We start from the raw sequence: 15,099 nt of genomic DNA on the forward strand, positions 1-15,099 counted from the left end.
TGATTTTTATTTTCGGTTTAAGCGAACCGTGGCGCCGTCTATAGTGAGTTCTTTACAGAGACCCGTAACTATTCAAAGTTTCATATTACAATGAAAATCTTTGACAGGAGACGACACCATGCTATTTTTAATATGTACGATTTTATTTTTGTGTTACCCTCACATTAGGAATTCTAAACATTTTGAAATTATTTTTGTGTTACCCTCATATTAGAATTCCTAATGTGAGGGTAACACGAAAATAAAATCGTACATATTACATATATTTTTTATTATTTACTACTTAACTGACTGTAACAAAACGAATGGTTTTGTGAATATAGGAACTGGTGTAAATGAGGGTAATCAGAGAAACTAAGTGAGTCAGCAAGGTGACACGCCATGCTCCTGTTCGATGTGGTCTCGGAAGACTTCCCTCTCCCCGGACTCGAACCCGCACGCCCCGCACACCAACACATCGGCCGCTAGGACCTCTGAGCTCTCCAGCAGTAACTGTCCCGATCGGGCTCCTATCACACTCACATCTGCCGCTATAACAAAAATTTTAAAGTAAATATCATTATTATATCATATTACATAAGACTTTGCTGTAGGGTTACGGCAGTAAAGTATATAGCCACCCTCTCTTTTCCCGCAGGCGTCGTGAGAGGCGACTAAGGGATAACACAGTTCCACTACCTCCTTGGAACTTAAAAAGCCGACCGGTGGCGGGATAGCCATCCAACTGTTGGCTTTGAAATACACAGGCCGAAGACGGGCAGCAGCGTCTTCGGTGCGACAAAGCCCTGCCATCACCAAACCCTGCCCAGCGTGGTGACTGTGGGCAACACACATGAATTCACGCATTTTTGGCGTGAACTTGTGGAGGCCTATGTCCAGCAGTGGACTGTGATAGGCTGAAGTGATATTATATAAGAGTTTGTCCATAATTTTTTTTTGCAAATAGTGATATACTACGTGTATAGTAATAATTTAATAAGTAATTGAAAGACAACACTAAAAAGGTAAATAAAATAAAATACTCACTCGACGAACTTTCCAGGTGTTTTTCTTTCACATGTTTCATTAACTGCAACACAAAAATAAATATATTTAAGTAAAACATTCCAAACATTCATCTAAAACAGCGACAGTTTGCGGTTCGATTCCCGCTCGGAACGGATATTTGTAAAAATAAATAAATATCGGTTTGGATATCATCTGTCCTGGTGGGACTTCCCACAGTGCCGAAGAATACGTTAAGCCGTCGGTCTTGGTTATCATCATAAATATCTGATAGCGATCGTTACTCATAGTATTCACCACCTGAGTATGTGTGGCCCCCAGTAGGGACACTGTATCTACGCACCTGCGTGTGTGTGGCCCCGCGGTAGGGACACTGTGTCTACGCACCTGCGTGTGTGTGGCCCCGCGGTAGGGACAGTGTGTACGCACCTGCGTGTGTGTGGCCCCGCGGTAGGGACAGTGTGTACGCACCTGCGTGTGTGTGGCCCCGCGGTAGGGACAGTGTGTACGCACCTGCGTGTGTGTGGCCCCCAGTAGGGACACTGTATCTACGCACCTGCGTGTGTGTGGCCCCGCGGTAGGGACAGTGTGTACGCACCTGCGTGTGTGTGCCCTCCCGGTAGGGACACTGTGTCTACGCACCTGCGTGTGTGTGGCCCCGCGGTAGGGACACTGTGTCTACGCACCTGCGTGTGTGTGGCCCCGCGGTAGGGACAGTGTGTACGCACCTGCGTGTGTGTGGCCCCGCGGTAGGGACAGTGTGTACGCACCTGCGTGTGTGTGGCCCCGCGGTAGGGACAGTGTGTACGCACCTGCGTGTGTGTGGCCCCGCGGTAGGGACACTGTGTCTACGCACCTGCGTGTGTGTGGCCCCGCGGTAGGGACAGTGTGTACGCACCTGCGTGTGTGTGGCCCCGCGGTAGGGACAGTGTGTACGCACCTGCGTGTGTGTGGCCCCGCGGTAGGGACAGTGTGTACGCACCTGCGTGTGTGTGGCCCCGCGGTAGGGACACTGTGTCTACGCACCTGCGTGTGTGTGGCCCCGCGGTAGGGACAGTGTGTACGCACCTGCGTGTGTGTGGCCCCGCGGTAGGGACAGTGTGTACGCACCTGCGTGTGTGTGGCCCCGCGGTAGGGACAGTGTGTACGCACCTGCGTGTGTGTGGCCCCGCGGTAGGGACAGTGTGTACGCACCTGCGTGTGTGTGGCCCCGCGGTAGGGACACTGTGTCTACGCACCTGCGTGTGTGTGGCCCCGCGGTAGGGACAGTGTGTACGCACCTGCGTGTGTGTGGCCCCGCGGTAGGGACAGTGTGTACGCACCTGCGTGTGTGTGGCCCCGCGGTAGGGACAGTGTGTACGCACCTGCGTGTGTGTGGCCCCGCGGTAGGGACACTGTGTCTACGCACCTGCGTGTGTGTGGCCCCGCGGTAGGGACAGTGTGTACGCACCTGCGTGTGTGTGGCCCCGCGGTAGGGACAGTGTGTACGCACCTGCGTGTGTGTGGCCCCGCGGTAGGGACAGTGTGTACGCACCTGCGTGTGTGTGGCCCCGCGGTAGGGACAGTGTGTACGCACCTGCGTGTGTGTGGCCCCGCGGTAGGGACAGTGTGTACGCACCTGCGTGTGTGTGGCCCCGCGGTAGGGACACTGTGTCTACGCACCTGCGTGTGTGTGGCCCCGCGGTAGGGACAGTGTGTACGCACCTGCGTGTGTGTGGCCCCGCGGTAGGGACAGTGTGTACGCACCTGCGTGTGTGTGGCCCCGCGGTAGGGACAGTGTGTACGCACCTGCGTGTGTGAGGCCCCGCGGTAGGGACACTGTGTCTACGCACCTGCGTGTGTGTGGCCCCGCGGTAGGGACAGTGTGTACGCACCTGCGTGTGTGTGGCCCCGCGGTAGGGACACTGTGTCTACGCACCTGCGTGTGTGTGGCCCCGCGGTAGGGACAGTGTGTACGCACCTGCGTGTGTGTGGCCCCGCGGTAGGGACAGTGTGTACGCACCTGCGTGTGTGTGGCCCCGCGGTAGGGACACTGTGTCTACGCACCTGCGTGTGTGTGGCCCCGCGGTAGGGACAGTGTGTACGCACCTGCGTGTGTGTGGCCCCGCGGTAGGGACAGTGTGTACGCACCTGCGTGTGTGTGGCCCCGCGGTAGGGACAGTGTGTACGCACCTGCGTGTGTGTGGCCCCGCGGTAGGGACACTGTGTCTACGCACCTGCGTGTGTGTGGCCCCGCGGTAGGGACAGTGTGTACGCACCTGCGTGTGTGTGGCCCCGCGGTAGGGACAGTGTGTACGCACCTGCGTGTGTGTGGCCCCGCGGTAGGGACAGTGTGTACGCACCTGCGTGTGTGTGGCCCCGCGGTAGGGACAGTGTGTACGCACCTGCGTGTGTGTGGCCCCGCGGTAGGGACAGTGTGTACGCACCTGCGTGTGTGTGGCCCCGCGGTAGGGACACTGTGTCTACGCACCTGCGTGTGTGTGGCCCCGCGGTAGGGACAGTGTGTACGCACCTGCGTGTGTGTGGCCCCGCGGTAGGGACAGTGTGTACGCACCTGCGTGTGTGTGGCCCCGCGGTAGGGACAGTGTGTACGCACCTGCGTGTGTGAGGCCCCGCGGTAGGGACAGTGTGTACGCACCTGCGTGTGTGTGGCCCCGCGGTAGGGACACTGTGTCTACGCACCTGCGTGTGTGTGGCCCCGCGGTAGGGACAGTGTGTACGCACCTGCGTGTGTGTGGCCCCGCGGTAGGGACAGTGTGTACGCACCTGCGTGTGTGTGGCCCCGCGGTAGGGACAGTGTGTACGCACCTGCGTGTGTGAGGCCCCGCGGTAGGGACAGTGTGTACGCACCTGCGTGTGTGTGGCCCCGCGGTAGGGACACTGTGTCTACGCACCTGCGTGTGTGTGGCCCCGCGGTAGGGACAGTGTGTACGCACCTGCGTGTGTGTGGCCCCGCGGTAGGGACAGTGTGTACGCACCTGCGTGTGTGTGGCCCCGCGGTAGGGACAGTGTGTACGCACCTGCGTGTGTGTGGCCCCGCGGTAGGGACACTGTGTCTACGCACCTGCGTGTGTGTGGCCCCGCGGTAGGGACAGTGTGTACGCACCTGCGTGTGTGTGGCCCCGCGGTAGGGACAGTGTGTACGCACCTGCGTGTGTGTGGCCCCGCGGTAGGGACAGTGTGTACGCACCTGCGTGTGTGAGGCCCCGCGGTAGGGACAGGGTGTACGCACCTGCGTGTGTGTGGCCCCGCGGTAGGGACACTGTGTCTACGCACCTGCGTGTGTGTGGCCCCGCGGTAGGGACAGTGTGTACGCACCTGCGTGTGTGTGGCCCCGCGGTAGGGACAGTGTGTACGCACCTGCGTGTGTGTGGCCCCGCGGTAGGGACAGCGCGCGCACTGCAGCGCGCTGGCGGCGGCGCGCCCCCCGCCCCGCCAGCGGGTGGAGCCGCCGCCGTGCTCCGCCGCCTGGGAACAGGTTGACACTGGTAGAGGTCGTCACTGGTGACTGGGGTTGTCACTGGTGAGCGTCAGAGTGTAGCGGTGAAAGGGGCTCTCAGTCACTGTTGTACTCTGCTTTGTATCCCAGTATGTTGTAACAGTTTGTTCGAGAGGGCGAAGGGTTACGCTACCGGTTGACGGGTCTCATTACCTCTATTAGAGTAACGAGCTCTACACTACATCGTGGGAGATTCTTAAAGTTTGAATGTGGATCTTTTGAAATTGTTAGGATAAGATCTACCGCATTAAATTGTGGCAGTTTCTTAGTCTCAATATACACGCAAATTTAAGAAATTGTTAGGATAGAGTGTGATTAGAGGCAGCAGTGGACAAAATCCCTAAATATAAAAATATGTTGTTAAAATAGAATGCAATAGAGTAGTGTAGAGAGCAGTAGTGTTTAAACTCTCTTTAGGTCTTTAGGATACTATTATAAACAATGGAATAGATATTCAAATTAGAAATTTTAAGGTAGAGAATGTAGTGCTGTAGGATTATAAGAAACCATTACAATGGAGTACAGTAGTCGTACAAATCTCACTTTAAGACTCACTGGAGTCGTATTGTGGGACCTTAAGGCGCTGTTACAATAATATTTTTTGTGGACTATATCAAAAAGATTTCTTCACATTTTTATCATATATTTTGAAGATAATTATGCCTAATGTTACAAATAAATAATCAATGATAAGGTTGGTTGTAAGCAGATTTAGACAAAAAATTATTAAAACTATCTCTAAGGACAACTCAATTAATACAAGATTGTACTTAAGTATTACTTACTTTATTACAGACATATAATTGGTCCCAAGATTATTATTTAAGTATATATTATTTTTTTAAAGTCAGTCTTCGTTAGAATCGCTGTAATTTGACATACGATGAAACAAAACGTGTCATGATAAAGATACAAACACGTGTGTAGGAGAGAGTGAGATAGAATTCATTACACAGTATTTTATATTCTTAGTGACAAAATCACACGTAGGCTACTTTTCAGAAGTTTTACGACTGCCGTGTGTAAATTGCATACACATTCTTTTAGTACATAGGAAGCAAACACAATGTACAACATTACAATTAACTCAACACATCATCTATCTATAAATATAATAAAATAGTAGGAAAGTCAAAACTGTACATTGAATATTTTTTTAAAAGAATACTTGGGGTGTGATTTACAATCGATACAGAAGCCAAAAATATAGTTTTTAGATTTTTTGTCTGTTTGTCTATATGTATGTCCGGGATAAACTCAAAAAGTACAGCATGGATTTACTTCAAATTTGGCACGAATATTATTAAGAAATAAAGTTCTTAAACCTGAAGAAGTCAGGTCAACCTAGCCTATATGGCTACATAATATCACACTATCACCTACGGGGAACGCAGTGAACCTTTATTTCTCCAATGCATTCTATAACAACGTGTAATCTAACGACGTATATTTGAATGTTGTTGTTATTATGTTAATAACCATGCTATAAGCTAGCTTGACACTATAAATAAAGCCATTCTGTAGTATGTTTAGTATCTATAAAAAATATAAATATAAAGAAAACAAAACAAGTGTGCCTTAGACCACACGACTGAAGTAAGACTTCTTTAGCTCCTACAGTAACGAACGAAACGAGACGTAACTCTATCTCTTTATGTCTTCACTAATTTATATCTCCCTCTCAACTTCCGTTCGACTCGCCCGATGACACTTTAAGCAACGCTCTCGTCACGGATTCACCAGCTTACTCCCCAAGTCAAGCGTAAGTAAAGAAGTTTTACTTCGAAAAAAAAAAACAAAAGAAATTATCAAACATTGATACGCTGTCCACTAACCTTGTGGGCTGTTAATTCTTTAATAGCGTTGCATTTGAAGCTACACAGCTTGCAAGAGTACAGAAACAGCTTGAACTGAGGGGATGAGAGCAGCTCGTGGGGAGGGGGCAGCTCGCTCTTACGTTTCCTACTGCGGCCTCTGGTGGGCTGGATGGACATTAGAGCTCTGGAACGGAGTAATTAGTAGAATGACTTAAGTATCTTTAATTTTTAATTTGTAAAATGACGATATGAAAGTTTAATAAAGGAAATATTCTGTTCAAAATCTGGAACAGCCCAACTGGTATGTACCACAACCTTACAGAAGATCACAGCTACATAATACTGTTTTGAATTATTGCGTTACTGTTGTGAATAAGGTCGTGAGCTCCTGGGGAGGGTCAAGGGTAGAGTTGGTAAATCGCTTGCGATGCTTCTATTGCTTTCAAGCAGCAGTGCAGTGTTGTGACCAGAGCTCCTGGGGCAATTGGGGATAGGATCGGCAACGCGTTTGCGATGATTCTGGTGTTGCAGGTGTCTATAAGCTACGAGTGTGAAGCAACTTACTTTGCTTTCTGTAACGCCTTCGCCCTTTCCAATATTTCAGCGGGTGTCATTTTGGGTTTTTCCTGTAATAGAAAAAAACCAGATCAGTGAACGACTGGTAAAATTATATATATAGGTATAGAAGTTTATCGAGTTAGAACTATTTTACTATTTTTAAATATTTGAGTGAATTTTATTTTTATCTGGTATTCTATTGATGATATGCGCAACCGCTCTGGTGTAGTTGTGCGTGTGTCGTGTGTCTAAACACGGCGGTATACGGCTTCGATTTTCGTCCGGGATGGGTATCAATAGTATCGTACAAGTATATGTTTCCGATTTGGTTATCTGCCCTTGTGGGTCTCCCCACCGTGCCTTGGAGAGCACGTTAAGCTGTCGATCCCGGTTGCTATCATATACACCTGATAGCGATCATTACTTATAGTGGGGAACTCATACGCCAATACATACACTAAAGATTATTACATGTTAATCAAATATATAGCACATATAAACATGTTAAATTAATATTTGTTCTGATGTAATCAAGCAAAACTTCCAACCAACATGAATGGTCCTAGATTTGATTCCCACTCCAAGATTTGACTAACAAGTACTTTTCTAGATGCTGATTTTAAGTTAAAGGCGACGGGAATCTTTGGCCTGAACTTGAATAGACCTATTTACAAAAGTATAAGTATGGATGACCACCTGGGAACACTGCGTGACATTGGCTTTTTTTTTCAATTGTTGTTTGTAATTTAGTTTAACATAAAAATTATAGATTACATTATGAAACTCAATTTTTATTAGAATAGATACTTAAAGTAAAGCAAGCGTATTAAAGAAATTCGAGTTACGAAATGAATCAGTCAATAATCTAACATAATTCAACAAAATACATCATGTTCCTGCTAATTTATTCTTTCACGACATACAAAAGAATGAAATATTTAAGAAACATTAAAGTACTTTTTTACAACTTACAGAAAACGACGTATAAAATGTAATATATAAAATTCTCGTGTCGCAGTGTTTGTAGCTAAACTCCTCCGAAACGGCTTGACCGATTCTCATGAAACTTTGTGGGCATATCGGGTAGGTCTGAGAATCGAACAACATCTATTTTTCATCCACCTGAATGTTAAGGGTAGTCCACCCCTGTTTTTTTTATTTAAATTTTTAGATAAATTATTTATTTTATATTTTATTATGATTAGGCGTTGAAAAATACATACAACCCTAAATTTTCACCAAGCCGATGTTTGTCGAGTTAGCTAGTTATGTTTATAAATATATACAACGTTCACATCTCGACAAAACAGAGCCACCTAACGTGTAGTATAGAAAATACAAAGGTTGTTAAATTGATATCGATAGTATTACATTGCAAACTAATAACTAGATGGCGCTGGATCGGAAATATAAATCTTTAGAATTTTTCTTATTTTTATAATTAGTTTTCTTTTTCAATTAGTTTTTTTTTTCAATTAGCCAAAGAAGTTTCACTTCTGACATGTGTACTTTGAACGCACGCAACTTTTTTATTTATTTATTATTTAGATATACTTTAAACGTAAATATTTATTACTTTAGGTAAAAAATATACAATATAACCTCCTTAGGCTCCGTTTTGATAGGCTTTGACTGGTTGGTCTGCGGCAGCGAGGACTGTAAGAACACCATGGGTCCCTGTTCACCCTCCAACACCACGTACGACTCTTGGTTGTCTCGGTCTGGAAGATAAAATTGACATCAAGATGAATGTATCAATATATTCATTTATCACTCAAATGAGTTCATATTGCATATTACATATTTTCTAAATAAATAATAATAACAAAAAAACGAGCTTCATTTAACTTATATACCCTATATACTTCCGTTCGCCTAGCCCGATCACACTTTTTGTAACTCTCTCGTCACGAATTCACCAGCTTACTCCCAAACCGAGCGTGCGTAAAGTTTCACTTCAATACTCTTGCACACAATAAGGAAATGTAACAAAATAGTGACATACAAAGAAAGGTGTACCAAGGTGGGCTTATCGCTAAGATCAATTTGTATCAGGCAACCTTAGGGTATAGGACAGTGTAGAAAATGAAAAGCGGTAGGGAAGTGTACAAAAATGTGATAAAGAATTGGCATGGAGTACACAATGATGTTATAAAAAGTGGTAAACAGTAAAAAATACTACATATACGCACATACATAATATATACAAATATTATCTTTGTCATTTATATTCTTCTTTTTAAGTATCTTAATAAAATAAAACAAAATATTTCTATATCTGTGTATATTACTTTATTTAGTCACCTGGGGTACAGTTGGGGGGGGGGGGGCATTTTGATACATAAAAATAGTTTGTATCAGACAATTTCACAAAAAATTGATAATAATTTTACCCAGGTGGTTTGCCGACCTAGTCATACAGAAGCAAGTGGTACATACCATCACAATCCTCATTGGACAGGACACAAGTGACGGTGGTGTCGTCACCACTTTCCCCATCGTTACTGACTAGACGGTACGCTTCCTGACCATCTTCACACCTGAAATATACAAACTAAATATTAACTTTTATCAAGGCGGCTTTTAAGCGCAAGTGCAAGCTGTCAAAAAGATAATGACGTGTATTTCGGTACTGCGGCAGAAATAAGAGTAATTATTGAGACATATTAAAAAAAAAAGTGTGTCGTAGTAACAAATAAGACCAAAAAGGTGAAAAAAATCCCGTTCAGAAAGGTTTAAGTAAACGCATGAACTGCGATAGCCGAATACTTTAACACGCGAAAGTTATGTCCCGTGGTATAATATAACATTGCTGTGGTAAAATAGTGCGTATGCTCTCAAACGCAGGCGACTCCGGGTTCGATTCCCATGTACAAGCACTTCTTTCCGGTTTGGATGTTTGTTCTATCCTTGTGGGTCTCCCCTTGGAGAGAACTTTAAAATTTTAGAACTTTTTCCTACGTGGAGAATGAGGCCTATGCCCAGCAGTGGGATGTATAGGCTGAATTAATAAGTAAAACATGGCGAACCAAAATATAGTATGCGTACTACGTCATTGGCTATATTTCGGCCATTTCGCATTACTCAAACAAGGAATAAGAGAAAAAATTAAAAATATGATGTGTTGTATTAAAAAAATAGGGTATCCCAAAATTTCTGTACACCATTGTATATTCAGTATTGTGTCTACCAATTTATTTATAAATAAATAAATATAAGATTCTCGTGTCACAGTGTTAAGGGACAAACTCCTCCAAAACAGCTTGACTGACTCTTATGGAAATTTTGTGCATGTTTGGTAGGTCGGAGAATTGGTTGTTACCCATTTTTTAAGCCCGTGAGTTATAAGGGTGGGTTTTTTTTTTAATGTTAGAAAATGTTAAAGAACCTTCTCTCTACGACTGAGTAACCTTCGAAATTGTGTAGACGGTAATTTCTGAAATGATGGTTTTTAGGGTTAGCTAGGTAGGCTTATTTTTATATTTTGTTACATGAGGGTAAGTGTAAAAAATTGAAATTAAACTACCGTTGGTTTATTATTTTAATATTTTTCCAACCTGCTTCAAAATTTGTATTTGGTCCTAGCCCCTAAAGATTTATTACTATTTTCTTTGTCAACGGCACATTGTATTCCGAAATAGCCGAGCAACTTTTTCCGACATGTGCCGGGTGGCAAATGGCCACCTGGTTGGTGTTTTTTCATTTTTTTGGAAAATAATTTATCATTTCGAAACCCAATTTTTTAATAGCGTTTAGCGGCAAAACTAACTGAGGTGGGGCACAGCAGGACATTTCCTTCCAGGAGTCCTGCTCAAAGTATTGAGCAGCCCGACATACAAAAGAACACAGCCAAATAATACTGCTCTTAAGCAGTGTTTTGTTCCTGTGGTGAGTAAGGTGACCAGAGCTCCTAGGGGGAGATGATCTTCAATTGGAAAATTTATAATAATTTAAAGTATGCATTCACTCACCTCACCAAAGTCAAGTTGAGTAGATCAACAACTACATTCTTATCAGAGTCCAACACTTGCATGTACTTGAGTTCATTGCTGCTGCTCTCTGAACCCTCGGCTATGATGTGTCCTTGTATACCCTCCACCTTGAAACATATTAAGAAATTATTATATATTTGAAGTTTTTTAGATGCGTGACGTTTCGGATACTTTACAGCAACCACGGTCACAGGAGAACTGTAAAGTATCCGAAACGTCAGGCTTTTAAAAATCAAAACCAAAAACAAATTTATTCAAATAGGCTTCAAAAGCACCTTCAAAACGTCATTTCACAAATTCAAATTTTAATTCTTTTTAAAAGTGAAGCTACCACTGGTTCAGAATGCAGTTTCTGCAGAGAGGAACCGACAAGAAACTCAACAGTTATTCTTTAAAAAAAATTAAACGGTGTTTTATACAAATTTGGTGGATATCTTGCATGATAAACAGCATTAATAAATGTAAAGTCCAAGGTAAAAAACCAACTCACTTTAGCTCCCTTATCGTAAGGACTCATTTCAACTATTTCTAACTGCCCTGAAACAAAAACAACAATTTATTAAAATAAATATTTATTTTATTACATGTAACAAACAATCATTACAACATTTCTTAAATAAAAAATATAAGAAAAACAAAAATCAATCAAGTTTTTATGAAAAATATTTTAACACGAGACGTCCATCCCAGTGGCGTAGCAGCACCCCTTTGGTAATAGCGCCAGGGGTTGATGCCCCCTCTTGCCCCACTGGATAAATAGTAATTATTAATGGGGTAATAAAAGTCCAATATATAAAGTATGGATCAAGAGACCCAAGTTAATTTGAAAATATGTACAGAATTTTTTATGATTAGGTGCTAAGTACATATGTAGTAGTAATATTGAAAAGTGAATGCGCTTGAGACAAGTTGTGTGATTTCAATATATCAAAGAAATAAGTTCTTAACATTTTTGATTATCATATCAGAATCGGACAGACCGACACGGTCAGTCGGAGACGCGGGTTCGAATCCCGCTGGAGCGGTCAATTTTTGATATGATAATCAAAAATGTTTAGAATTCCTAATGTGAGGGTAACACAAAAATAAAATCGTACATATTAAATAAGTTCTTCTTCTTCTTCTTCTTCTTCTTTAATTTATGGCATGTCAGCGTCGCAACTATTCGTTGTGCAACATTCTGCCAGTGTCAAGTATGAGATTGGGGGGTAAAGTTATTCGCGTCCGTAGGTACTACCTAACCACTTGCCCCTACACGTGCCCCCTGGGTGGTGCTAAATGAATAACAAACCGAGAGTGCCTGCGCAAGCAACCGTGGGCAGTGCTGGCGCGGGCACTCCCGTAACACACACACACACATAGCATACTCACCTAGAACACCACATTCATACTACACAGATACACTCCCTCAGGCCCCCACACGCGCAAGAGCGTACATACTAAACATGCACCTACACACTTTCTACACACAATAGACACCCACAACAAGGTTCAAACATAACACTTCTGCAGGGATGGTGTGGTCAAGTTCCTGCGGACCTTCCCTCGCAACAGTAAGCGAAGGTTGGCCTTAATTGACCACCTGCGTGTTTGTGCCGTGCGCGGGGACCCGTAAGGGGGGATGAAGGAATCCTGGTGGCTGAGCCGAAAGAGCGTCGGCTGTTGTACGTCTCCTAGGCAACACTCCACTTTGGTCTGGATTTCTCCTGACACGGGAGGCCGGAGGCTAGCCACCTCCGGTCAATCGGCTGCGACGTCCCGTCAGAGGGCCGTCAGGCGAGAGCTCTGTCCCGTTGGGGGTGGACGACGGGTGGGACGGTGAAAATCATCTCGCCCAGCTCGGCCTGCATCCTGGCGGGGTGGGGCTCTATATCCTGAGGTGACTTCTGGCGCTGACAGCGTCCCCACTTGAGGGCTCGAAGGAGGGTGGAAGCACTCTCAGGATGAAATTTTTCTACCACTATTATGGCTAATAAAAATAAAACTAAAAAATCTAATACCAAGGCCGCACCGGGGGCGAACAACCCTGCTGGAGCGCCTACCACCAACCAACCGGCTGCACCTCAGGTTTCTAACCTGAGTGTTGCGCCAACTGATAAACCGGCTGCACCTCGGGCTCACAACCTGAGTGTTGCGCCAACCCAATTACCGGCTGCACCTCAGGTGCAGCACCTGAGTAGTGAAGCGGGTACTAGTACCATGGACCTCACTTCTCTGAAGGCAGCAATGCCGACAGCCACCCAACCCTGGCAGGAAGAATCTTGTTGGAACCTGGTGGCCGTTAAGAGGAGAGAGGTCAAAAAACATGACCAGGTGTCGGCTCGCAAGGGGAAGCGGGCTGTAGTCCGTGCGGAGGCGCGGCGAGCGCGACGCCCGACTGACGACGGGAGTAGGCCGCTTGAAGCTGCCGAAGGGACCGAAAGGACCCACGCTGCCCCTGTCAGTGTTGCGCTGGTCCCTGGCGTAGCCGGGCCAGCTGCACCTGTGGGGGCACCCTCTGAAGTTGTGGCAACTGCTGCTGCCAGCGCCTCCAGAACCAAGCGAGCCAGACGCCGCAACAAAAATACGACGAAGGTTAGCCACGGGGAGCATCCGAGTCGGCCAAAACCCGCGAAGCGGGACCGACCGGATGACTCCCTTACACCTCAGGGTAGTGGCAAACGTCGTAAACCTACCCACACCACCGACTCCATCAGATACGCGGACGCGTTAAAGTCTAATGACTACTGTGTCGCGATCATGATGGAGCCTTACCATGACCTCTCGAAGGAGCAGGCTGAGGCCATTGAGAGGCGGTTGCAGGGGGTGATGGACGAGGAAATATTCTCACCCAGCACTTCCGCAACTCCCGTTGCTGCACCGCAGTTTAGGGGGAAAGCCTTCCATAGTGAGGGCACCCTTAAGATGTGGTGCAGGGACGATTTTGCCCTTCAGTGGCTTCGTCGCTCCATAGGGAGGATCACATCACCACGCGCGGGAACCAGGCTGGTTGTCAAAAGGCAGTCTGAAATCCCGCGGCGTGTCAAAGTGGGGCTCTTGATCCCGCAGGTGGACCTGGAGGATACTCTGGATAAGATCCGCCTGCGGATCATGTGCCAGAACCCGCAGTTCCGCGTCTCCAACTGGGCGCTCTACAATGCGGTGCCAACGGAGGAGAAGACATCCATGTATCTCCTCCTTGGCATCCCAGAGGATGACGCGGAAAAGCTGAGGGGAAGCGAGCGTAGAGTTTACTACAAGTTTGGTAACATCTACGCTCGCTTCCACGACGACCGCACTACCGCACTGCCGAATCTCGGAGCGGACGAGAAGGTCCTTAGTGACCCAGGCAGTGCAGACAACAAAATGGTGGAGGGACAGCCGGGCTCCAGTAAGGAGCCTGTCGTCGACACCGGCTCGTCCGAGGAGGGTCCCCAAATAGACCTGGGTGATCTCTCCAAGGACGAGCCAGGGGATCCTGACGACGCCATCCTGGAATCCAGCGATGATGGCGGTGCCAGCTCCTCCTAAATGCCTACTAACAATTACCCAAGCTAACCTCCAGCATAGCCAGACTGCGACGGCCAACTTACGCAGATTGCTGGAGGGCAAAACGAAGACCGTGGCCCTGATCCAAGAGCCGTGGATCAGGAAGGGGAGGATCTGCGGTCTAAGCAACATTGGAGGTAAGTTACTTCTAAATAACAACGTACACCACCCACGCACTTGTATCTACGCACACAAGGACGTGAACATCACCTTAATAACCGAGTTCTGTAGCAGAGATCTTACAACCGTCAGGCTCCAAAAAGAACCCTCTTCAGGCTTACCTGATGTGGTGATAGCATCTGCCTACCTGCCGGGTGATGCTGAAATCCCCACCCCAGAGCTAGCCGCGCTTGCTGAGCACTGCGAGCGCCAGGGTCTGGAGCTCATCATATCCGCTGACTCCAATGCGCACCATGCGCTATGGGGCAGCAAGGACAACAACCAGCGAGGTGAGGACTTTGTTTCTTTTTTAATCGCAACTAACCTTAACATTATAAATAAAGGATCTGAACCAACTTTTGTAACTTCGAGATCCCAAACCATCATTGATCTAACTCTGGCGACAGAGCATGTGTCCGAATATATTTCAGATTGGCATGTGTCTGACGACGTGTCGTGCTCCGATCACCGGTGGATCAAATATAACCTGGAAATCACGCTGACGTCACCTAAACCCCGCCGTAACCCTCGGAAGATGGAC

At 46.4% G+C, this 15,099-nt stretch overlaps 1 protein-coding gene across 1 annotated transcript; it reads right to left on the reverse strand.

The window, feature by feature from the left end:
• Window positions 1-264: 264 nt before the first annotated feature.
• Window positions 265-11,388, reverse strand: LOC123667782. Its single transcript, XM_045601621.1, has 10 exons — window positions 11,362-11,388; window positions 10,851-10,993; window positions 9,319-9,419; window positions 8,474-8,600; window positions 7,428-7,527; window positions 6,886-6,947; window positions 6,340-6,505; window positions 4,366-4,473; window positions 1,027-1,069; window positions 265-530 (listed from the first exon to the last, which is right to left on the reverse strand). The coding sequence occupies exons 1-10, from the start codon at window positions 11,386-11,388 to the stop codon at window positions 364-366; spliced, it is 1,044 nt and encodes a 347-aa protein (XP_045457577.1). The 3' UTR covers window positions 265-363.
• Between the last annotated feature and the right edge of the window lie 3,711 nt (window positions 11,389-15,099).

The sequence above is a fragment of the Melitaea cinxia genome, chromosome 29, assembly GCF_905220565.1.
Source record: "Melitaea cinxia chromosome 29, ilMelCinx1.1, whole genome shotgun sequence".
In the NCBI taxonomy this organism is placed as follows: Eukaryota; Metazoa; Arthropoda; class Insecta; order Lepidoptera; family Nymphalidae; genus Melitaea; species Melitaea cinxia.

Excerpts from the sequence above, each read along its gene's own strand:
- LOC123667782 (XM_045601621.1), bottom strand. The coding sequence starts at position 11,388 with ATGAGTCCTTACGATAAGGGAGCTAAA. Across the intron at positions 6,948-7,427 it reads ATCTAGGACCATTCATGTTG|GAAAAACCCAAAATGACACC; the intron begins GTTGGAAGTTTT and ends TTTCTATTACAG. Across the intron at positions 531-1,026 it reads ACACCTGGAAAGTTCGTCGA|CGGCAGATGTGAGTGTGATA; the intron begins GTGAGTATTTTA and ends TTTTTGTTATAG.